The following is a 27028-nucleotide window of genomic DNA, read 5'->3' as shown; positions in this document are numbered from 1 at the left end:
GTAGATCTAGTAGTAGCATAGTTACTTGCAAAGAAAAGCAACAAATTTGTCTACATTTTCCCTACTTCTTTCCATGATAATAAAATGAAAGTATTTTGGTTGCTTTTATCATCTGCTATGATTAAAAGTGCCCAGGAAGGCAGAAGAAGGAGGGAACCCCATGAGAAAGACTTTGGGGGTCCTTGAATGAGAGAGCTGGTATAAAATGCAGACTTGCATTGTTCCCCCAAGTTTTTGGCTCTTTGTGATAAAGGAAATAAAGATTCACAATTGTAATGATTATATAAGTCAAAGATTCTTACTCACTGACATGGAAATTGTGGGAACATGGGAAATTTAAAATGTATAGGTCCAAATCTGCAAGACACTGACAGACCTGTAGGCAACGATTAAATGTTTGTTTCTACAATCAACATTTTTTCCTATGATGAAAAATAAAATTTTCTACCCCCTCCCCCCATCTCAAGAAAACACAGGGTACTGTTCCTTGTTTAACAAGAAATAAGGTTCAGAACAGGAAAAAGCAGCAATGCAGAAGAACCACCAAGCAAATTGATTTGGAGAGACTGACGTTCCTAATCAAATTTCCGTCCATCACATCTGCATTTCCTTTGAATTAAGTATACATATTAACCCATAAGTCACTGAAGGCTTACAGGGGTCTAAGTAGACAGATGTGAAAAATGTAAAATATTCTCACAAACTGACACAGAAACCCACCCCACATATACACTCTGGCAGTTTCCAGATCAATGCCATTCCACAAATACTTAATTATATTTGCCTAAAACACTAGCTATAGGATTTGTAAATGAAGTGTTATCAAATGTTAGAGTGAATTCATGGATATTTCTGCTTTTGAAGCCTCCTAGAAATTGCTGAAAATATTACATTCTTTTTGGCATGCATCCTTCCAATTGCAACATTTATAGCAGGAAACTGAACCACAACACCTATAGTGACAACTCCAGCCTCCTTAATAATATGATGTGGCTGTTCAGGGAATCAGTGCCTTAATCAATGGAATAAAATATACTATCTATTCAAATAAAGTGTTTTGCCAGTCTGGAGTGAAGTGTCATGAAAACAGGAAAGAAAAATAATTGGGTTGGAGAGTAGAATTTTCAAATGTGTATTTCTACAATTTAAAGGGTCTGGGGCTAGAGGAGGGGGAGTTCTTTCCATTTAATGACTTGAACACAGTGTGGTTTAAATAGCACATTTGATTTGGGAATTTATTAGCTGATAATGACTCCTTGGAGTGAAAAAAATTGAATTCACTTATTACTGGTTTGATTAGCAATATCTGTAATTCCATGAAGTTGTAAAATAGCTCAGTATTAAAACTGAGCTACTTTCCATCACTTGCAGAAGCATAAATACAGACAGACAAGTTCCTGTGTTAAACCTACTCCTGAATTCTGCAGTATTTTTACTGCCACTAGGTTAGAAAAAAGATATTTGTTCATGTACATAGAGCCTTGGTTTTGAAAATTATGTGTGCTGTGCTTCATAGGTACTAAGAGATGGATTATACCAATTTAGCAAAGTTGCTGTTTAAATAAAGAGATGAAACTGCTATTTAACAAAGAGGTGTAACTAAATTTCCAATGGGGAAATGAAGCCGGTGTTTGATTAATGACAACACTGATCCGTATCAGTAAAGAAACGTCACTAAAAGAAACTGCACTGTAGTGATTATAAGGGTAAGAAAGGGAAAGGTAAATATAATTAAAAGAAAAAAATAAATTCTTAATGTCAATCTGCCTTTCACTTAGAACAGAATAAATAGTCTTGTAAACTAAAAGGAGAAATACTCATCTAAAACCAAAGGAAGATCCTCCCAGCAAAGCTGATGCTGAGTTGTGTTTTATTAAAGTGTTCTAGTTGCCTTTTTTAAAACTTAAAACAGAAAATGGATATAACTATTGTCATGCAACAGAATTCAACCTAGACGATGAGCAGTCTTTTAGAATTTAAGCACCACTCTTTTCATCTGATAAATATTTAAAGACACAACTGAAGGGACCTGACAGCCTACCAAAACACACATCCAAACACACTGCCTCAGAAATCCTAAGAACTGCAAAAGGCATGTACCAAAATACATGGAGCACTGCAGTAAAAGCCTGCAACCAGCACAAAACAACATCTATTCTCACTCAGAAGCAACAAACCATGTTATCCTCTGGTCTGCAGGCCTAAAACCAGAGCAAATGCCAATGCTTCTGTCTGGCCACAGGCTTTGCATCAGATCTGCAGGCCTGTAGCACTAGAGCTCATCAGTCATATTTTCTCTAAGCTAGTCTTTGGCTTCTGTTTATCTCCCTTGCAAGAGCAATTTTTTAATAACCAGTAACATAACCTGGTCTGTTTTACATTTAACTTAGCTGTGTGATTGCATGGGCTAGAGTGTACCAGTATAAGAATTCTGACATATTTCTGTACCTATCATACCTATTCTGCAGAGAATGAACTGGTACTCTATAAAAATGTAGGGTAGAGGACCAAACCCATGGGATGTCAGCAGAGGTGTTAAATGTACAGGCTGACATCAAAGGAAGCAGGACTATAAGTAACTCACTATGTCAATTAGTAGTTGTTAAAAGAAATTAACTCCAGGGCCTAGCTAAAGCTGATTTTAGAGAGCAAAGGAAAAAAAAAAAAAGGAAAAAAAGGAAAAAAAAAAGAAAAAATAAAAAAAGGAAAAAAAATTAAAAAAAAGAAAAAAGGAAAAAAAAGAAAAAGAAAAAAAAACCAACAAAAACCAAATAAAACCAAAAAACCCAAATAAGGAAATGAAACCACCAAAGAACAAGAATTCTACAGCTGTAAAACACAAATATGCAGAGAAGTTGCAGACCAGGAAACCAAGAACAGCGTCAGGGCTCTGAGAATACCAATAAGCCATAACTGCATTACCCAGTGGAGAACCCACCCACCCTGCCAGTGAGCCTGGGGTCCCATTTCAGCCTCCAGGTACCACCTGAGCCACATCATAGGAACATCCATGCCTGGACCTACCCTATATTCTTCCCCACTTACAGATTATGCTTCCTGGTTCGACATTGGACCCAGCTCATTCCTTCCTACATGATGACCTCCAGGAAACTGAAAGAGCTGGCAGTGCTACCAGCACTCTTTGTGGACAGGGGATGGTGCCTCAGTATCATTAAACCAGGTAGGCCATTGAATTTATACACCTGTTTTTCCAAGCACTAAGTCTGAGACAGGTTTGTTAGATCTGAACAGAGAAGTATTCCAGACACTCATTGCACTACAGATAGATATGCAAAAGCCAAAGTCCCTGTGGTGATAGAAAAAAGCCTGAATGACAGCAGTCATTGCTGAAGTGGGAACAAACTACATCTACAAGTCACATCAAAGCTGTTTATTTTTGCTCCAGCCTTGACCTTGGAGGTACCCAATGCAGGCAGGTATACCCTTTCATGTGAAGTCAGTAATGCAGCTGTACTGTATGAGTCTATTGACATCAGGCATGTGGCCCTGCTGCTACACATTGCTGGCAGTGCCCTTCTCCCTGCAGTGAAATTAGTCTCCGGTACAATGAAAGAGAAATTAATTCAGTTCATCAAAACAGGCTGTTCAAACAAGAGTAAGCAATAGTATTCCACATAAAACACATTTTTGCATCAAAAATATAATTCATCACTTTTTGAAATATCCAGACATTAAGGTTGAGAATGCCCCTTACCTCCTCGCTTGTTTAACTTGGCATAGCCTGGCACATAGCTGCTTGTCATGGATGATGAACTGCTGAAGGAGGAATGGGGTAATGCTGAGACCAGAGGTTCATCACACTTTTCTGAAACACAAGAAAACAGATTCACTTAATACACATAAATAATTAAGAGCATAAAGGGACAATGTGCCCTTGATTTTCCCTCTGGGTGATAATGCATCCTTTTTATTTTTGTACATGTAGAATGCATGTAGCTACATCACAGCTTTCCAACAAAAAAAAAAAAAAAAAACAAACCCACAACCACAAACCAACAAAAAAAACAAAAACTCTCCTCAAAAACCACAAGGAAACCCACGAAAAACCACAAACACACACATTGACATGAGAAAATAAAGATTTCAACCATTGAGAAAATAAGATAATGGTAATATCTAACCATGAGCCATTATGCTCCTTGGGTACACAGTGGTTGAACAAAAAAGCCTACCCTGATATATCTGGGATATTTTTGGTGACCCAAAAAGCTAGTGCTAAAGAAAAGTATTATCATGACAGCTTTCTAAGAAGTAAATAAGATACATATTTTTATTTCTGTCATAGAAGTGTTGATAAATCTGATATAAAAAAAAAAGAAAATAAATTAGGGAACAGTAATGAATGCTTATGAATTATCAGATTCAACAGATTCACTGAAAAAACCCCAACTATACTAGCTAATCTCTATAATTCATTTGAGTACTTCACTTCCCTTTTACCCTGCTGTAAAGAAGATTAACTTGGTATTAGCATCTAAAATGGAAAAAAAATCAAAATCAGTATCCTAGCTTTCCTAATGAAGAAAAAAATGTAAATCAAATCTCCTTCTTTTGTATAATATAAATTAGAATAAAGAGAAATGGCTCAGGATTTTTCAAATAATTAATGTACTGCCTTTTGTGAGTTCTTTTGTGGATATTTCAACAGATGGGAGAAACATATAGCTTAAATTACTCATTTGTATCACAGGTAAAACTAAAAAAAGCCTTAGCCTACACCAGTAAGCCTAACTAATCTTTTTAAACACATGTGCTGCAGCACAGTCTCTGATGGAAGTGGAAATACCCTCAATTTATGTATCTATAACGCATTAGGTCACCAAAGGTGGTCTACAGTAGGTCTAAATATGCATAAGCAGCATATTTAATGCCCAGCCACAACACCTAGTTTTGGTACAATTAAAAACCAGCAGTTTGATCAGACTCGATCACACATGGAGACCAAATTAATCCTACCTTCTAAAGAACTTCAGGAGGGAAAAAAAGAGGACTCAGTGCATCAAGTAATATATAATGCAATTCTCCTAAAATGTACAGTCTCATGTAGTGAAAAATAAAATTGCTTCCACAGAAATAGAAACTGAAGTACAGAAATACAAAAAAACATTCATTCAGGAATCAGTATTTTGACATTCAACAAAGAAAATAAGTGTCCTTTACAAATGTCTGAGTTAACAAATATTAAGGGAAAAAAAAAAACCACACAAGCACAAGCAAGAGTAAAGGGCAGCTGCTTTGGACTGAATTAAAGGATAATTCCAATGACTTTGAAGTTCACTACTACAGTATTTAATGATGGAATTTTGACAAGGGAAGATAAATGGTTTGAAACATTATTGTTTATACCACAAAGCAGAAAGATCAATTTCCTTCTCCCTCTGCCTGGCTGCAGCAGAGCAGCACATCTGGTCAGAAGCCTGCAACCAGGTTGTCCTCATACCCCACCCCTGCAGCAGCACACCAGGGCTGCACACACCTCTGCACACACCTGTGTTTTGAGATCCTGCCTGCCAGGTAGTTTTTATGTCAGTCAAAGTGGTACAAGGTTAGAGCTAAGAACAGAAGGGAGCAGCAGACTGCCATAATTGCCAATTTTTTGTCCTAAGTGCCATAATCATATAGATGCAGAACTAATTGACAAAGTTTTTCCCAAGCATTTCTTAATCTATTGATTTATTTTCTATAGATCATGATAGCTTGTCAGCTTGAAAACTACTTGTGCTGCCACTTTTTTTTCTGTGCTACCTAGCTAGAGACTTGAAGGCATTTGCCATTAATCCTGTTGTCTAGGTAAAAATGGAATGAAACATTTAAAATAGAAAAACACACAATCAGAAGTTTTTAAAAATACATAGCACAATCTTTTTATATCATTTCCATTTGCTTATATTACATGATGTTTACTCTTAATGGAAAAAAAAAAAAAGGTTCTCATCAGTAATGAAAGCTAAGATTGAACATGTACCTTCATTCTGTTTCCTGAGGGTTTTTAAATATATTTTGCAAAGTAAATTGTTAAGTTTATGCAATTTTCTGCCACCCATAGCTTCAAACTGGGGTGGGAAAAAAAACCTGCAATTTCCTAGAAAACTGTTGGAATGGTAAAAAAATAGTTACAAAAATTGTGTTCAACTTATGCAATTTGATTTATTACTAATATAATGGGAGGCTACTGCTTACTATGGTCTAAAAAATTGTGAGATAAAAGATATATCTAAAACGTAAACAAACATTTAAAAAGTTATTTTAAAACTGTGAGCAAACTATTCATTTCTGCAACAGAAATAAACATAGATTTTTGACATTGGGCTCAGAAAAAACATGACAGATGAAAAAAGCCTCTCCCAACAACAGAAACTCATCAGAAGTTCAGATCTTTTACTGGTTCCAGTAGCTATTGAGACAATCCCCTCCTTTTAATTTGACAACTGTTATATTTGTGCTACTACTGAAGATGCACAAAAAGAAATATGGGAAATTTATTTGGAATGAATGCTAGTTTCTAAATCATTAAATCATCATCTGTCTTATCTCTGTTTCACTAACTCATACTCTTGAATTCAAAAGAATAAGACAGAGAAGCTTGACTCAGTAAAAAAAATAGAGGAGGCATCGCTCTATTTGCCACTGTGGTCACAATTTTTACAGACAGTCATAAATATGCTTCATGTGATGTATGCGTGCTTCTGAAGTATTTAATCTGAGCCTTCTGATTTCTTAATTTGATTGTAATCATCAATACAGTCAAATTGTATTGATGTGGTGGGGGCTAGGAAAAAACCCTGAGTTAATACCATTTGTCTTCATTGCTGTTTAGAACTGTAATCCTCTCCTATGTTTATTTTGACATACCAAGTAAAAAGAAAAAAAAAAATTTCACTTTCTCATTGTTCTAAAAAAACCAAACCTCCCAACCTGCCTGCTCATTTAGAATTTAAAATATGGGAAATTCACTATAAATGTGTATGAATTATAGGGAAGGACTATATTTCAGATTAATAGACTTTTAAAAGTTATTGCATCTCATCATTAACTCACAACTTTAGGTTCAATAGAATAAAAGTTAAAAGACTGCTTACATAAACTAATATTTCTAGCCCTGTATGAAAGTTTCACTAAATATACTGCACTATTTAAACTTCCACCAGAATATGAAATACTGTTTTACCACAGATTTAAGAGGGGAAAAAAAAAACACCAAAACCCTGGGAACCTTTTGTTCTTCGAGCAGTTTTAGTTACTTCCTGCAGAATTCAATTTTTTACTTAGCAGAATCATATCCACCTTCCTGTTACTGAGATATAATAGCATTCCCCATATAAGTCAATGCACTGTGCCCTGTTAATCAATTACAGAGCACACTCTCCTGCCAGCATCGCAGCAGCAAAGGAATAAACTCTCCTCCACACCATTTATCTCAGTGATACATGAACGGCCAAGGCAGCTCAGGTCCATTTAAATGTTCACTTTCTGAAGCAAAGAGACACTTCCACCCCACTCTATTCTGTTTGGATCAAGAGAACCGATAACTTTGTCACAGGAATGATGACATTTGCTACTCTGACTTCCCTATTCAGAAGGAAATAACACATATATGTCCATCAAAAACAAGTCTTTTTAAGATTATAATAATTAGCTTAATGGAACGAAGGCCACCTAATTCCATTAAACACAAATGAGAAACATCTGCAATCCCCAGTCTTCAAATTCCTCAAGACCTAAAGATAATTGAAGCAAAAGTGTGCTGTGCTCTTGCTCTTTCTTACATGTTTTCTCAGGAACCTGGCTATTGGAAACCAGATACCAGATGAGATGGATCTCTTGTCCTAAAAACTGCAGCCTCTCATATTTCTGGGGTTCACACTCAACAAAACAAAGAAAATATATCTGCTCATTCTTTCCTGTTTTACAGTCTATTCATAGCTTATTTTTATATCCTACCCATCATGCTGGGTAAACTAAAAAAGGCCCATCTCCTATTTTGCCTGTAATTGCTTTAATTCCCACTTATGAGTCTATGAACTATTTGAGAAATAGGGGCCACATTATTTGAAGAGGCAGCTGTTGACTGCAGCACAAAGCAGACCGTGTACAAACAAACTCTCTTATCAACCCCACAGGTTATTAAAGTTTATCCTCACTATGGCAGTCACTTCAATGATTTTTGATGGGCAAAGCAGAGTAAAATACCTTGATGCTTCACTTCACAGAAGTCTGTTCAAAAGCTTCCTGATCAATAAACAGGTCACCTGTAAAGTTGCTGACATATCTTATCAAAGAAGTCTGAGTAGATGGGAAAAAAAAAAAACCCTATCTGCAGTTCATTTGTGTCTTCTTGACATTTGTATCTATCAGTAGGTTGGAATGCATACAAACTATCTAAAAATACTAAGAAATGGGAGCAATATACATTTATAGTTACAGGCAGTTTTTATGAATAATCTGAAGCTGCATCAGAGGGTCTCCTAGAAGCTCTTCCAAAGAATTTGTCAGCAAAGTAAAAAGACAGCTGTGATGTGTACTGTGGTTCTAAAAATGAAAAATATTTGGATACTGATAACCATACCTCATAAGAAATAAGTGACTTACTAAGTATGCTTTTGAATAAGAAAGGCTTTTACATGATATGGTCCAGTGTGCACTGAGGGACATACCTTTAAATAAATACCAAATCCACAATTCACCCCTCCTGTTTTAAAATCTTCAGTCAAGATTTCCTATCAAATTATAATCTAGGACAAACATTTTGCTGAAGGATAGATCTAAGACACAAACATGCCACCAATAAAAACTTTCTAAAAAAAGTTCCATATGTGTATGTCAGAAAAGAAGAACTCAAAAGCTGAACAATTTAGATTCAAAAAGGCAAATTACTGCAATGTCAATATTGTGTTCTGAATTAAAAATAACCATAATAAATCACTAGCAGAAGATGAAAGAGATGACTAAATCTGTATCAACACTGAAAAAAAATCATAGCCAAGAAATATCCAAAGCCCTGACTCCCTAACTAAAAGTCCTAATCAGCTTTCATTTACAATAGACAAACCAAAAATTTATAATACAAACCACAAAATCTGAACTATTACCAGTACATCCAACTCTTTAATTATACAAGAATTCCTGTCAAGTTTAGGGAGAAAAAATGGTTATAAAAAAATTTCAATCTTTACTTGTAATGCAAAAGACTCCTGCTTTAAATATGAATTCCAAGATAAATGTTAGGGAGCAAGGGAGAGAATCATATCATCTGGGTTTAATTTGTACTATGTGCTAAATACTAGTCAGCCTAAACACATTTTTCTCCTCCAATTTGAATACATAATTTCACTGTAGTGTACTGAGGAGGAAGAATAAGCCACCAAGCACTTCTGAAAAGCAGTCATGAGATTGCAAGGGCACTCTGAAACGTGGGTAAGTACATATGGGAACTGGCATATCTCCAGTGACAACCAACAGGAATATTAATGCAGCTGGTTTGGATTTCAGTGCATTATTATGCTGAGACAGCCTCACTTTCCATATAGAACAGGTAGGTTTTGTAATCCAAAATGGATGCTAGAATATACCAAGTTTAATTCACAAGCCTGTGTCTCCCCAAAGAGTAGGAACAGATAAGCACAAGCTGCTAGAATATTTTATGCACTGTTTCAAGTGAACTTTTAAAGTGATGCAAGCCAAAAAGCAGGAGGTATTTCAAAGCAGCTCATCATCAATGGCAGCCCCCTTAAAAACCAAACTTAAAAGCAGGTGTTATTGAGCACAGGCTGTCACAAGTTTAATTTCAACCTTTGCCCTGTGTCACAACCCTGCTTCCCAGTATGATATGCCTCTATCCAAACTTCAGATCATGCGAGACAGGAATGCAGGTAATGGCTGAAAAAAGCATGGTAGGGTACACCTCATGCTCTCAAGTACTTAAGTCAGAAGAAATCAGTGAAGAGTTTATCAAAGACAACCTTCCCTTATGGGGAAAGCAAATACTTGCCTGTCAGGTGTATTTGTCAAAGGTACAAGCCTTTGATACATTTGGGGTTGTCCAAAAAAAAAACTTCCTTTCTTTTTCATGTTTTATTGTGGTTTTTTGGCTTGGAATGTAGTTTAAGGAAAACCTACCACATACTGCTGCTTTCCTTTTCTCTTTCTTAAGACAACAAGCTAAGTTTACTCCTCCCCAGGTTTCTTGGGCCTCTTTATATAGATAGTAAATCGGGATGATGGCTGCTAGCGTAGAAACTCAATTTTTTACTCTCTTCTGTCCCACTATTTTTCATATTGCAGAAGCTGGCAGATTCTCCACATGACTGACATTTCACACAACACCCTTGATTGACTGTTAGGGAGTCAAATTCACGTTCAATTTCATGAGCAAATGAGCCCAAGTGTCACTGAAGCTTTTCTGCAAGTATTGCTCAAGCTCAGCTGTAACCTAAAAGATTAGAGCAACCCATATTGATGGCCTGGGATGTTTTATATTCCACTTCAAGTTGCATACCACCAACAGGGTAATCCATTGTAGCTCAAAAGGTTAGCTGCTGCTGGAAAGGAAGAATAGGTAGCAGCTCTTTTTCCCCCTCCAAGGTAAAGTCATTAGTTACATTAATTTGGTGGTCTTCACACAAACCTTAAGCATTAAGGTTACACATCTTGAGGTTTATATCAAGCCTTTCTTTAGAGCTCTGCAAGGAAAGGAACAAGACTCAGGTAATGCTTGTTTTTTTATGGCTCGCACTTGGCTCAGAGCAGTGGACAGGCAGCGAGACCTGCTTCTTTGTTCTGGTTCTGAATCAGGAATTCATCTCTGGGAAATACCAGATACATCACCAGGGCCATTTCTAAAAGTGTATGTAGATGCCCAAAGACAGTACTTTACAAGATCTTCCAAAGGATCTTTTTACCTAAACTTCATTTCTGATACCTATTGGCCAGTTTTCACAGTAGGCAATGGCTTATTAATCCGAAAGGTCATGGTATGGGTACAAATTTTAATTACTACAAACTAGTACCCTATTTCATCATAAGGCCCAGGCTGCTAATAAGTAACAAAACTTTCTTGGTTTGAGGAATTTTTAATAACCATTTTTAAATATCCCTGGGAAATATTGGAAATGAAATATCATAAGAATTGTATCAGTGTGCAATGTACTATATGACTATGATGAGTTATTTCTGGATGCATTGCTGTCGTCAAGTTGTATACAACATAAACCATAGTGCTCTCTAAGCTTTTGTCTTTAACCACTGAAAATGAGAAAAGGGTTAAAGCTAACATCATTAATTACTGTGACTTAGGACTTACCCAGAGATATTAGGATTTATTGTTTAATTAAATTATTCAGTATGGAAACATTGTAAGTATAAATGTATACAAAGCAGTCTCCTGAAATTAAAAAACCTACAAAAATTTCAACTTCTCACAATGGAAAAATAGAAAACTGTATCAAAAATTTGCCAAATTCAATTTTTCAGAAAAGTATAATTTTAAATTCTCCATTTACCAAAATGCATATTTAATTTAGTATTTTACATTCAGAGAGAACAAGCCACATCCAAGTTAAATGTATGCATTATTTTATCATTAATAAAATTCAGTTTTAAATTAATTTAGAAAAGTATGTTCTTTCTTATCTACAGTAAGACTACTTAGGCAGCTGGTTCTGGCTGCAGGTTGTGGTTTGATTTGGGGTTGTTTTGTTTATTATTTTTTTTTTTTGTTGGAAGAGAGTGGACAGTGGAGGTTTTTACCTCACTCTAAAGCATCAGAACATCTGGATTGCCTCTGGTCTATTTTGAAGTCTACAGTCCACAGAGAATTCATCAAGTGTTCCCACCCTTTTGTCTTTAAGAACACATTTGTAAACTGTTTTGTGCCCTGTGAAACTCAAAGTTGTCTGAGAAAGCTGCATCTTTTTTCTCATTTAAAAAAATCTCCACTACTAAGGTCAATGGCACCTGGAATAACAGAAAGTCAGTCAGCCTGGGTGTATGCTTGGGCTGTCATTAAATTAAATTGTCTCTAGTGCATAAGCAATAGTAGACTATCAACTCCATGCAAAGTACAACTCATGAATATTTTCATGTTTTTGCATACCCAACCCTCAGGTTGGGTATGCAAACCCAAGGTGCCTCTTCAGTTATTAACCTTCTGGCATGCAAATGCAGTTCTTCACCTTTTCACTACTGAAAATACCTGAGCATTTTGAAGGATTTTTACAGCAAACAAAGCTCCAGCCAAGGTGCCTTTACAGGTTCAAGTGATTTTTCACAGACTGAGACCTGAGTTAACTATGAAAAAACCTGGAGTCAGGTCAGGTGAAGTTTTAGAGTAGCAGGTGGAAGGTCCCACAATGATGAAAAAGATCAAGAAAAAAAAAAAATAGAATCTTCACAATTTATTTCATTATGTCTCAGTTAAATTAGAATAATGTCATTAAATATTTCACCTATGTTCCTCCTCAGTCGACTTTATATCAACTAGTGTCTTTTATGTATGGGTGGGGGTGGAAACTTGGTTTGTTTGTTTGGGTTTTTTGGGGGGAGTTGTTTGTTTTTGGAGGTTTGATTTGTTTTTGAATTTGGTTTTTTTTTTTCCTTATTTGATTTGTTTGTTTTTCAGAACTTAGAGATAAGACACTAGTGGGTAACAGCTAATTTTCTTATATTGTTTTTTCAAACAGCCTTACTTTTCATCACTGCTTTAGCAGGTTTCTGTCTCTAAAATTAAGCTTTTATCTCTAGAAAAAACAAAATATGTGCTTTTTTTCCTCAAAGTCCTACCTATTATAATGGTCTCTTTACTTTTAGCAGCTCTTTGTCAACATAATTGTTCTGAATTTAGAGATGTTATTCTAGGCTTTATCTAATTTCAGCAAGATCAAAGCAAACAGTGACTTTAAAATTGCTGGACACTTCAACAATAAAAGCACTCCCACAGAAAGCCAAACATTAATTCTCAAACCAACGTATCATAGGTGCAGAAAAATAGATGTTTTTAATGTATACAATGTATACAAATTAATTTCCAAAAAATATGTTAAAAATATTTTATATTCTGTAATGAGGCTATCTACCTACCCACATATTGGTTAAGAGGCTTACCAAAAGTCTTGTGAAAAAGTTAACTTAGAGCAAAAGCTGCAGATTCCTGTCTGAAGGCCTTACCAGAAAACTACTCTTTCCCTACAAAGGCTAGGAAGCAAACTCTGCTCCTACCATGCAGACAAAATTTTTAATACCATTAAGCATGCAAAACACATTCTGATTTGGTTAGATGAGGAACAAAATAGAAATTAGCAGGTTATGCAAAACGCAGCCTCTAAACTTTCACAGCAAAAAGCAAACATCATTTAAGCTTAAAATCAGGGTTTTATTCCAAATGATTATTAATTCCGTGTTTGTCCATTGATGTTTACGTTCATATCCCCTCTAAAGAAAACAGATATGTCATATTTATAGCAGAAGCTATTAGTCCACTGTTTATCAGTTGTCTAATGTTCGAAGTGATGAGAGAAGCAAAAGCCAAAAGGTGTGTGATATATGAATGTAACCATATTATACTGACAGATGATTCTTTTCCTCTGTGCAAAAGACAAAAAAGGTCTAACTTTTGTTTCCTGCCTCTTCTGTGAAGATTTTCACTTCCAACTAAGACTAAAATATCTGTTTTCTCAATTCCTGTCACTGGTGCATGGGAGGATTAATCCGATTGCATTTTGCAAACTCTTTTGTTAAAAGCACACTTCCCCACATTTCTGAGGAAGCATTAAGTGACCAAAGAAATTAAATTGTCATAATACATTGATTTCACCAAAGCATCAACAAAGTATTCTGAAAAGGTATTTTGCAGGTGAAAGAAGAAATACTTTTGATCTTTTTCCTTACTCTTGCATTATTGTAATGCATATGTTATATATGGCATATGTTTAAATCATGTTGGTCATGATGTGGTTTCACAAAACCTGGAGATAAGCTTCCAAACCATGCTTTTATGGTTTTTTTAGGCCCAAAATCCTGGCTAGAACTGTGGCTAGTAAAGTAAGAACAAAAACAAAGCAAATTGAGAACCATTTGATAACAGAAAAATGTGACCATAGTTTAAATTTCTGATCTCCTTGTACTGTAGACTAAAAAGAGCAAGCTGTAGTACAGGGAGCCTGTGAGACACAGCATTCTCTGAGGCTTGTTATACATACTGGGAAACTCAAACCAATTATAGAACACGGCTGTGAATTTTGACACGAGAGGCCCAAATTTCTTACACTAATACCTTGAAGAAAAGAGATATGTAAATCTGAGCAGGCTAACAAGTGTTTTCATATGCTGGCAAAGAAAATCTGCAAGTTGATTCCAATGTGTTCAGCATCCATAAGCACATAGGCAACAGTACAAGGTACAAGTCAGTTCAGGACAGTAGCTTCAAAGCACACATATTGTGGATGTGTTTTACCATATTCCCTGAGGTTTGAAAGCACCTAGCATTTCATAATCACAGGTAGAACAACTATTTACTTCCCTAGAGACTAAAAAAAATATTCCACCATTAAGAAACAAAGATGAGAAGATTTGCCTGAATTTGTATATCTGAAGCTGAATAGAACATTTTTCTTTTGATAGACTTACAAGTTGGATAGATGAGAATGTTTGATTCCCAGATGTCAAGTATTTATAGGATTCAGGGCAACTAGCATCACAAGCAAACTCCTTGCCTTTCTGCTTGCATTCATGATTTTCTAGAAGGAATAAAACTTGAGATTAAAGTCAATGTTTAAACTAAGTGACTTAATGCCAGCAGAAGAAAATTGCAAACATTTAAAAAATCTGTATGAATGATAAGTCAATTCTTTTCTAACATAGGACAGCTAAAGTGAGAACTATCAGTCAAAAGTGCAGTCTCCAGTTTTGAGATGAGACCCAGTTTTTAATTCAAGAAAATGTGGTGTGCCCAAATTCTAGCTGTTCAATATTCATGGGAGACAACAAAATCTTGGAGGGGGTGGTAAGTGTCCATGATGGTTTTAAAATTAGTGGGAGAAGATACAGATTTGGGGTCTTTCAGGTTTTTCTATGTTCTTCTTCAAAAGGAATTAAATTCCAATGCAAAAAAAGCTGGGGTCAGCTGTTATTAGTCCTTAACAGGAGCACAGGATGTGATATCAAAATCAGATGCAGAATTCAAACAACTTTAAGTGAGATTCAAGTGCATAAGCCATGGAATTTATCAGGAAAATACATATCCAAATTTTAGAGTAGCTCAGATTTCTTCAGAAGATATCATTAGTAAATTACATGTGGGATCCAGTTGTAGGTACAATTTTACAAAACAAGTTGCCATGTGATCTGCTTCTTATTTTATACTTTTCCTTTCACTTTTTAGGGAATCAAAACTAGTCATAGTTCTGGCATTCATGAACAATTTTGATCATTTGACTTGAAAGGGGCAGAAGAGAGGAATAGATAATAATCCATCATTGTATAGTGGTTTCTGGGTTTTGGAAATAGGGTGATATTCAATCAAAAAGGCACAACAACATCTACTGATACTTTCCAGAATACCTGAGCAAGTCATAAATAAAACAATGAGATGCAAACACAAGACATATAGAAGACCTCAATATTTTTTTAGATCCACACTCAGTTTAAATTTTCTGGCTCCTTTCTTGAAGCACTGAAAGAAAAGGATTCTGTCTTAAGCTTCTCTGTCCTAAGAACACCACAGGAAGTGTACAACAAAACAGATTCCTAAATTAGATAAAGAACCTTGTGGTTAAAAGAATTTTGCTTCTTTCCAGCCTCCTCCCCCAAAAAGGCAAAAATGCATATGTATTGCCCTGTACAAAATAAACAAACAATATGAACATTTCCAAAGAACTACTTAACTGAAAACAAACTTTCTACCCAGACTACAAATTTCAAGTCAAGGGACAGGGGCTGCCTGTACTGATCAGTGTTAATAATTCAGATCTTAATGTTTCTGTCACAGTAGAAAAGATTGAAAAGTAAGGGTGAAAGGATGGTGCTGCACTTCTCCCACATCCTGTCTTTGCATCACTCCAGGCAAAATTCACCTGTCTTTGGTAACTAAGCATCCTCCAAAAAAAAAAAACCAAAACTTTCCATCCATAACAAAAGAGAGCTTATGCCTTGCTCGTGCTTGTCTGGTGCATTATTAGAACAAGAGGAGGAAAGCTTTGTATGGAAATAGAAGAAATTGCAAAGTAGGAAAACCAGTTCTGAACATACTTCACATCAAAAACAATTTTAAAAGGGCTTAATCAAGAGTAGGGTTGATGTGACAAAATTCCCTTTCATTATAAAACTACTACAATTCCAGATAGCTCCATGCGCTCCCCTTTTTTATTTTAAAAAGTTCTCAAGTGTTCCCCATGTATTTTTTTGTCTCATCAGAATCTCTTGAATTAAGAAGCACGCATTAAAGAGAATTGTAATGTAATTAATCTTAAAAGCTGGTTATAAAGATGCTATATATATATGGATTTTATAAGAGAGATTTTAATGTATCACTGCATTCCTCTTCCTGATTTTTAGGTATGGTGTATCACTGCATTCCTCTTCCTGATTTAAATAACCACACCTACCTTATATTAATGCTCTGTGGAAATTCAAGCCAAAATACTTTACAATGGCCTTGGCTACCCAGCTTATCCTGCTGTACACACAGCATTCTTTACATATAAGTTGTTAGGTTTTTTTAATTATCGAATGCAAACAGTATTGACAGCAGCAGCATCTATTATTGTATCTCCATTATCTCAGCTACAGCTGAGGCATTTTAAGGCCAAGAGAATGTGATAATTATGCTTGGTACAACCTTATTATTACTACATGTTTAACACATCAACAAAGGAACACAGCACAGTTAAATTAGCATATGTGAAAAATGAAGGTGTCTAATAATTATAGCCCATTCCCTCCAATTTTAATCAGTTATCGAGTTCCTAACATTACAGTTTACTAGCTTTGTCTAGGTCATGAACTCCCATTATGTTCCAAGTGAAGGATGCCTCCTGTAAATATATTGGAAAGTCTGTATACATACACAAGCACTGCAAGGCAGGATCACCTGTAGGACTTTCCAGTCATACCAACTGGAGTTGCCCAGGTCTTGGCAGGGGTCTGCTGATTCTTTGGCCATCAAAACATTGGCCAGAAGAGAGGCAAAAAAGTTAGAAATGACCTTGTGAGCCCCAAGGGGAGTACCGGAAGAGGGACAGGAAGATTCTGGCTGCCAGATTCCTCTGGAGGGTCCCAGTCCCATGGAGAGAAGCCCACACTAGAGCAGGGAAACAGAAAGAGGGTGTGCAGCAGAGAAGACAATGACCCCATCATTTCCCATCCCCCTCTGCTGCTGAGTCAAGAGGTAAAAGAGTCAGGAGAAAAGAGCTAAGTTAAGACTGGAAAAATAAAGAGGGACTGAGGTAAGCAGGAAGGTGTTTTATGTTGCTGGGTTTAATTTCTTTGCCACATCCACCTCTATTTTAACTGACAATAAAATAAACTCACTTTCCAAGTCAAATATATCTTGCCTATGAGGTAGTTGGCAAGTGATCTCTCTGTGTTTATTTTGACCCAAAGCCATCATCTTCTTTTCTTCCCAGAAAGGTGGGTATGCCTGGCAGCTGGCAGCTGCTAATCAGATACCAGAGAGCTGACTGTGGCTGCTTGTCAGAGACACCACAGACATTCACACCAATTGTATTGACTAAATGCAGTGTAAAAGCATTAAATATTGGGGTTTTTACACATCTATTTGATGAGAACTAAAGAACACTAAATAAATTTGTAAGATGATTCCCACAAAGTTAAATTTGAAGCTTTTTACTCCAGGTTGCAACAGCCTGTCTACAGCACAAAATTCACATCCAGAACAAACCTGTGAAGGTCTGGATAGCATCTCTCCTTGACACAAACTCTTGGGACTCCACTGAAAGGAAGCATGAGATTCTAGTGGAAGATGTCCCTGCCTGTGGAAGGGAGGTAGGGGCTAGGTGATCATTAAAGATCCTTTCAACCCAAACCATTCTGTGACCCAGACAACACTCCTCCTCTATGAAAGAAATAGGGAAGTGATACCAAAGGAATCAAATTATGCTGTTCTTTCAGTAAACAAAAAACATTGACAAGGCCTGAGTTTAGCTCAGTTTGCCCTTTAACAAGCACAGAAGAGCTGCCTAAATACCTGTATGTCAGGAGAAAAAAGACCTCGCAGGGAACATTTTTTACTTGCCTGTTCCAGACAGCAGTTTTTCAAATTTGAGCTTGGGCTGCAAACCCAATATCTGGCACCAGTGCCTGAAACCAATGGCAGAATTGGAGGATTTGCTACTCCTTTCTATGTCAAGCAACTTGCGATGTGAGCTTTTCATAGTAAACATGGCAACTACCCTGAATTCACGTGCTATTCGACATCTCTTAAGTTGCCATTCCTGGCATATGTGCATCGGCAGCAATGACATAATTCATACTGCCCAGATGAAAGTCTCTTCACGTTTGCATTTTCAAAGGTGTGCAGGAAAGTTTAAATGCACTGTGTTGTCAATCACCACAAACACCGTGATAATGCCGCTTTGCTATAAGACAGTCTTCACATGTTGGCCTCTAAGAGGATTTGAAAGTTTTCATCAAACCTCAAATGACTTACCCAACGCATTGAAGTCACCACGCCTTGTCCTTTTACAGATGACTAGATTACTCAGAGTAATTCTGGATAAGAAGCAGTAAAGTAAAGACCAGCAAAAAGCTTGAAGCAAAAAGTAAAATGTTTTAATCCTTTCATTCAGCTACAAATGAAGAACAGCCAGTCAGGATAAGGAAAATCTTCTATAATAAAATTTGTAAGATCATATGCCAAGTAAAATGGTGCTTTTCAAGTTTGTTTTTTTCTCTCTCACTTTTGAATCCATAAATGATATGTCAAAATCACATACATATAATTAAGACCTTTAGTTCACAGAAAAAATGAATTTAAAGGGAATTGAGAACAAATATAAAATAATACAACTGAATTCAACCAAAAAAAAGACAATGAAAAAAATAAAAAATTGTACGTGAGAACCTCTGATTTTCCTCAAAAAATTCTCCTGAAATTAAAAAGAAACAGAATTCATATCTAATATCTTCCTGAATTGAAAAAAAATCAAAAAAAAAAAAAAAATTATATACTTATTTACTTTTGTTCACTTTACTTTCTGGATTAATTTCATTAAGCCCTCCTTAATTTAATTGACAAAGTTAACTTTAATGCTCAATGCAGTTTGCCAGGATAGTAGGCAGAGTTTGTGAAGAATTAATTTTCCCTTATAAATGAATGAACAAGATTGGAGGAAGACATAATGAATGATTAAGTGATTGCAGTTAACCAAAAAGTTTCATTTTGTTCCCTTATGGAGAATGATGGAATATCATTTTATTGAAATCCATTATCCTAATGAGAAGATATTCTATGCTTGATCTTAGCCAAAAGGCCGGTGAGGATATTTTAATGACTTACTGCTTCTGCTTAATAGGGAGATTTCATAATTACTGAAACTACATCTGTTTGATTAATGACCCTTTTCCAGCATCCATGCATCTTCTTTTAGTTTGACTGATAAAATACACTTGGAAGCACATGCACATAGGTGTTTTTCTTCCTGCATATATGTACCAGTAAAATATTATTGAGAAAAAATAGGAACCACCTCAAATAGGGCAATAAAATTCTGATTTTCATTATTATAAATAAAAGTTTGCAATTTTCCCCTTCATTTCTGATATACAGAAAAATGAAGCTTGCAATAAACATTTAAACTTGCAGTGAATTTTATGGCCCATCTCATGGATACCCTAGGATGGCTTAAAATCAAGTAGGAAAAAAGAAACAATCAACCCAGGAAATAAATAAACAAAGGGCCACTGATGCTGTGAAATTATAAATGCAGTACCCTCATATATTATCCATTATGAAAATTACTGCGATTATTTTCAAGTTTGTTTTCACAGGTTGCTCAAAGACTATGAAATTGGGGCATGACTTATGCCAAAATTCTCCCAAATAATTTAAACTTCAAGGCCCATCATGTGATATTTAAGGATTAAAAATCATAAATGAAGACCTATTAATTAATCCTCATGCTTAGACTTTTCACATGTGGTACTATGAAGAATAGATTTAAAAAGGGTATTAGAAAATAGTACAAGAAAAGACAGCTAGAACCTTCCACAGGCAAAAATTTAGAGAAAAATTATGATTAAATAAGGCATCAACTATGTTCCTTAGTTATTTCAAAGAAGAAAAGATAGTATGGTCATATCTAAATAGATGATATAAAGGCATTTTGTGTTATTCACAGAATGAAAAGGTATTGCCCAACTATTGCATTACCTTGACCTCAAATCTGTCTTCATTAACAGAGTTCTCTACTGAGAACTGAAGAAATGTCAAATCATTTCTTCATATCTCTGTTTTACTCCCCCAGTTTCTAATTCTTTGTCAAGGGTACTTAAAAGGAAAAAAAGCCACTTTTTCAAATAAAAACAAACTTAAAAATACATTGGTATATTTTCTTTTACATTATTCACAATTTGTATGCACTGAATTACCTTCTGTATCATGGTAGTGCAAAAATTTCTCATGTATTACCTATTCTTCTGTTTCTAATAAGATATTAAAATACAGTTGTAAATCTGTTCACTTGATACTCTGTGAGCCAACTTTTTCTGAGACACGTTTCTTGAATTCTTTTTTTTTTCTCAGCTAATATCTCGTCATCAACATGAATACTCCCTTCTTTTAGTGTTGATGATGGCAAAATGCATGTGCTCAAAATGTTTAGGAAAGAAATATATTGTACTTCAGTATAGGCAGCAATAAGATGCAGCAAAATCAAAACTAGGTGCCACTTGCAAAAACTGTTATAATCACCTGAAAATCCATTTAATGTTCCAGTAATGTTTAGGAAAGAAAATGCTTACCATGGAGCAATATGCAGGGTATTGCCTATGAAATATAATTTCTAGGTCACAGATTGCAACTCATTAAGCCTTTGCTCCCATTTTTTGCCCTGGAAACAATGTCAATAGTTGTATGGTACTTTGGAAATTTATTGCACGCTTAGAAGGAATGGCAAGAACACAACACACACCTATTCCAGAATTGCAAGATGGCAGAAGAACACACCAGTTACACCATGCTCAGGTCACATCTGTTCCAAATTCATTCAAAACTTGAAATGGTTACAGAAATATGTTCTGAAGAGCCCTAGGGGCTGTTGGGTAGTCATATGTCAAAACCCCCAAAAACCCCCAGTAAAAACTTTTGTCATTAAAATACCTGACTTTTTGCTATCCCCATGTAAAACAAGAAATTTTTTTTTTTTTGGTTATGGGAAGACTTCATCATTCCTTTTAGGAATCTCCTTGCATTTGTGTTTAGGGGTAATAGACCATAAAATACTGGCCATAAAATAATTAAAAGCTATGTAAACATATAAAGAGACTTATTTTCTGTGCTCTTTTGATTGTCCTGGCTGCAGACTGTTTTGCTTGAAAAAATTAGACCTTGGGATTGCAATTTCAAGTGAGGTAAATCAGTCTCCACCAATCCATTACTTTCTGTGACCAAATGCGATAGTGCGTTGACCAAGACACAAATTTTGTGCAGCATTCCATATAGAAATTTCAAGTTAAAATAAAACAATATGGGAAACAGCCCAACTTTCACGGTTCTATTTTATCAAGAGAAAATGTTTAGCCTCAACAGGTGCCAAACAAAGCACACCACCTCTTCAACGATTGCACAAGGGAAATCAAGGGAAATACTTGGAGATATTTCCCTCTTTCAGAAAAGCCAGATTGATAGCTGTCAGCTTCTGGACTAAGTTTATGAACAGGAATGCTGCATGTTTGGGATAGTGCTCTCTGCAGCCATATTGAATGACAGACATGAAGAGCACTGAATTCCAACCAAGGAATTGTAATTGGCTTCAGGGGAAGACAGCAGTTTATCTGAAGTGTAATGAGAGCAGATTTGAGCCTAGTGCCAATATTGCAGTTTTCAGGGATGATTACGTAGCAATTAGTTCATGATCCTTCTCCTTTTGAGTTCTGATCAGTCTTTATGAGAATTTGTTGCATTGCCCGTGGATAAAAGAAAATTGCTTCTGTGTAGTGGAAAATGGAAGGCAGAACTGGTGTTAGCAGGAAGCAGACCAACAATAATTGAACTAACAAACTCAGAATATTACCATTAATACAGTTATACCCTTTAAGTTTAGAGGCACTAAATAATAATTCATATTTATTAAGTCTCGTGAAATCACTCTGCTGTTTCAACAGCATGAAGATGTGATTTTGTCACAGATGATACCCTTGCAACTAAAGCAAAAGAAGATCACTGAAAAAATGAGGGAGAAGTTGGCAACAGAAAAATATTTATGCATAGGTGTTGGATAAACCCCAAAAAGCAAAAAGTTAAAACTTCCAAGGTATTAACTAACTATCCTAGACAGTGCAGTGCATTACTTCCAGGGATGCCTGGTATGATAAAATATCTGCTGATATAATTTATGTTTGAAAAACACAGTAAAAAACCCCAAGCCAACTGGGCATTAAGATTCACATTCTCTATGGAGAGGACACAGAAGAGACCCACAGGGCATACTTGCAAGTGTGCTACAACTGCCACAGGATTCCCAGCTGGATTATTTTTTCCTTATAATTATGACAGAATTAAGCCACAAGATTGTTCCATTGACCAAAGAGGACATGAAGGACTTGGGACTCACAAGACAGATAGTTGAGCTTCACCACAATTGTTTTCTGAAAAAAAACTGAGAACTAAAAGTCACAAGAAGATCAAGACCTTTGTCTCTCGCAAGATATGGAGAAAGGCTGATATGGATAAAGTATTATTAACTAAAAGTCTGCCAAAGAGGATAAGAAAAGTTACAAAAATGGGTAAAAAGTTGAAGGATAAGACAGCGAAAGAGAAAAAACAGCTCTATCAAGAGCTATTAAACACAAGAACTTAGTGTACTGTTTGAAAGCCAGTGCCAGGTTTTCTCCCCAGATCATTAGCTTTCATAAATCAAAAATAAAATTTCAAAAAGACATAATTCACTGACACTTTATCCATGTTATGCACTCATGACTCATTACAGGCAGCTGAAAGAACCCGTTTTCATCCTTTTTGCCCTTGACAGCACACACATATATAATTAGTAAAATCTCCCTCTAGTGATACACTTGTTCAAGCCAAGGAATTATAAAGTATTTTAATGGAAACATTAGTAGAGATAAACTTTCATAGAAGTTAGACAACATTTCAGTGTTTAGTAGCAAGTAATTTACATGGCCAAAAAAATTATAATCCAACAAAACACTGCAAATTAAATTTTTATATTACTAATGTTTTCTAAAAATATACATAATTCCACATTCTTTTTGCCCACACAGTACTCTAATCTCTAATACCATTACATCATGTGATCTTTCTCTTATTAGGCACTGCCTTTTACATAATGGTGAAAGTTGACAGCTGGTATAAAAGAAGAATTCAGAAAGAAGAATTTAAAAAAATGTTAGAGGAAGCATGAGCAAGAGAAGTATGGAATTTTTTAAATTTTTCTATTGGTACCAATACCAATTTAATAAACCCAGCAGTGTTCACAATCCACAAATATGACATGGGGCAAGTGATGCTTCTTAGGGTGCTGTTGGGAATAAAAAGAAGAAAAAATACACCATGAAACACTGGACTGGTCATTAAGTACCAGTCAGAAGACCAATGCAAAAATAGTTGCATATGAAAGTCAAAGTGAAAAAACAACATTTGTTTTAAGCACAGTTCTGGAAAGCTAGACTGAAAAGTTTAGAAATCAAATCAGAAGTGGTTATTAGTAAAATAATCCCCAGAAATGGATCAAATGGGAGTAGAAGTGTTGAGGAAAAGGGGGTGAGGAGAATTATAATATTAAAAGAGTCAATGAGATGTGTGCTCAAACTAGAATAGAAAGCAAAGGCACAAAACTGATTAAAAAGCAAAGGGAAGCAGAGACATTTTAGTGAAAGAAACTTGCACATGACATGAATCAACAAAACAGAGAACCTCCGTGGAAATAAATTAGAGTCATAAGAGAAAATGACTTTATAAATGTACTTTGATAGGTTCATAAATCTCTGTACTCCATAAGAGTCAACAGCTTTACTTTTTTATTTAAGGAAAACAAATGTTAGTTTTGATTTGATGGAATCAATACAGGGGTTTCAGAAAGTGAGAGGCCACTGGGACTATTAAGAGTAAGAGCTAAAAATTATCCAAAGAATATCACAAGCTCAAGAGCACCAATTTATGAATCTTTGTGTGATTAATAATAATTTAAGAAGCAAAACAAAGACAGAAACTTGGACTATGTAACTCTTCTGATCAAAAGCAGAGCTCCCCCTTAAGTGGGTGCCCAAAGCCAGTCAGAAGTAAGATGACGCTTGCTAATGGAAATACAGAAAGGAAGAAAAAATTCCCGAAAACTGAGTAGAGGTCTGTATGAAAACACTTTGAAGACAGCATATTCTAGTATGTCTTCACACTATCTGTAAAAACTGTTGTCTTTATCAAGCAGAGAAATGCTTCATATTTAAAACTCTATCACCTTCAGTAGGTAATGAATACTAGAGAATAGAAAAGCCTATAATACCCTTAAATGCCCTTTTTTTTATAATCTTAGAGTATATTGTTTTTCTGCCATGTCTTTGGTTTTCAAAGGGCAACGAAAACATTTTTGTTCCTTCTGGATCTTTCAATTCTAATGCATTTACCAATCATCTGTTTTGCTACAACCCACCCGCTAATTCATCTGGGTTAATTTATTTTGACAATGAAAGTAAGTAATAGCAAAAATCCTAATCCTTTAGTTTTTTTGAAGCCCCTAATTAGCTGCTTAATGAAAGAGCTGTTTGCAACTTTTTATCTGTAATTTAACAGAAACAAACTAAAACCAAATAAACCAAACAGGGTATTTTTGAAGAAAATGTTTAAACAGCCCTTTCACTATTTCTCTAACATACCTAGAATCCACAAAAAGACATTTTAAGTGTCAGGTGCAAGAAATTTTATATGACAGAGTACAACAATCTTTATAGCTACACACCAAGTAACAAGAGACCCTCTCCAGAGCATTTATGATTTATGGTATTATGAGACAGACTGCTCCAAAGCAGAGCCCTTCAACCATCAAGGCTAAAGAGTGACATTGTCTTTATAACATTGCATCTGCACATTTGCTCAAATCATAATTGTCCCTAAACACAAGACACCTACAAATGGCCTGTCCTTTGGTAGGCTATCAATTCTCAACACCAGCAGTCATCAATAACCACCTTTGTCAGAACAAGCACAGCTCCACTTACCTTCCAAATTACAGAAAGACACCTATCCTTGTCCTGGAAATGAAATTTGATGTTACTGACATAAGCTATTTCTTGATAGAACTCACAATTCATAATGGCAAAAGTAGACAAATTACATGGTGACTTATCTGAGGAAGCTAAATACCATGTTTCAAGATCCACATAAATATGACTGAAAAGGGAAGGGAAAAAAAAAGCTGAAATTTGGACTCTTTAATAGCAGAGTTTGTAGCAGCAAAATTAGGTATTTTCATGAGGCCTGAAGAGATTTTATGCATAGATGGTTGCAAAGGCAAGCATGGAAAAGACCTTTGGGATAAAAGCCTCAGTGTTCTTATCAAAAATACTAATGTCCCAGCCCAGTACCTACATTTAGTGTTTAGCCTACCATTTGCAACAAACAGAGCTCCAACACTTGAATTAAAAATTAGAGACTTGCCATGCAAAACAGCCAATTCCATTTCATTCACCTTGACTTATCCATGAGAGCTGTAATATGCAGTATTTTAATCACTGCAGAAGAATGAGCTAATTCCACCTCTTTGCTGCCAGCAAGTCTTTAAATAAGGGAAGGAAACAAGGCTGAATTGGAACAAACTACAAAAAAAGCAGGTTGAAAAGTAAATGAGATTAAAGATGGGCCTGATTTAAGTACAATTATAGTCCCAAACCAGTAAAAATTGTATCTTCTTAGTAAGGTATAGTATGCTTCTTCTGTAGTTTTAATTTCTAGTAGCATTGCCACCAAGAGCAATCAAATACAACCAGGATCAATGTTTAATTTATGCAGCACGTTCTAGAAACATTAATTAGAGCCCAGATTTATTAAGATTCTTATCAACTCAATTTATTCTTTTTTTTAATTTTCCCTAAAAAAACCCCACCAAAAAATAGGCAGTGGGATCACAAACACACTAATTCTGATTTCAGAATTTTTTATTCTTCATAGAATATTTGAGCCAAAAAGTCACCCAGCTGGCTACTTAAAGCTCTGGCAAGCAAAAAATACCTCCAGTTTCACAAAACTATATAAAATTCAGCATAGGAAAACAAAAAAAAAAAAATCAAAACAAGAACCACCCACAGTTTACTTTAATCCCATTGTACCATTTCTGCAATGTTTATTGGAAATGTAGAGGAAGTAAAGCATGTGGTCTAATTTCAATTGTAGTCCAAAGTAAGATATTCTCTAGAAACACTGAATTTGCTTGTTATAAAAAGCTACTAAAGCACCAGAGCTCCATTTCAACTTTGAATTAACATGTCAGAACTCTTTAGTAAGGTTTATTTAAATTAGAAGTATGTTCTGATTTGGCACACCACTACCTTTTAAAATGTGCTGCCTGTTGATAACAAATCTGAATTTATAAATCTGCTGTTATCCAAAATCCCAGTCTATACTAAATGATCATGCATGTTATTTATACATAAGCAACCTCACTGTCCCCAGCAAAGCAGAGCCACAGGAGAAATAAAATGCAGCAGCTCAGGAGAGGACAGCACCACTACAGGTTAGGAAAGGAAGGCAGCAGGAATTTTAAGTTTATTGCTTTGCCTTATAAATAATTAAGGAAGTGGAGGAAAGATTATCAGACATATTTAGTTT

At 35.6% G+C, this 27028-nt stretch overlaps 1 protein-coding gene across 1 annotated transcript in view; it reads right to left on the bottom strand.

The window, feature by feature from the left end:
- The window catches only part of CNTNAP2 (contactin associated protein 2), a 1014330-nt gene that overhangs the window by 692674 nt on the left and 294628 nt on the right, over window positions 1–27028 (bottom strand). Inside the window, exon 2 of the mRNA XM_059850210.1 lies at window positions 3716–3826. Within this exon, the coding sequence (XP_059706193.1) occupies window positions 3716–3826 (111 nt within the window). The remainder of the gene's footprint in view (window positions 1–3715; window positions 3827–27028) is intronic.

This window comes from Haemorhous mexicanus, chromosome 1, assembly GCF_027477595.1.
Source record: "Haemorhous mexicanus isolate bHaeMex1 chromosome 1, bHaeMex1.pri, whole genome shotgun sequence".
NCBI lineage: Eukaryota > Metazoa > Chordata > Aves > Passeriformes > Fringillidae > Haemorhous > Haemorhous mexicanus.
The sequence above is the reverse complement of the archived record's forward strand: the minus strand, read 5'-3'. Positions and strand labels throughout refer to the sequence as shown.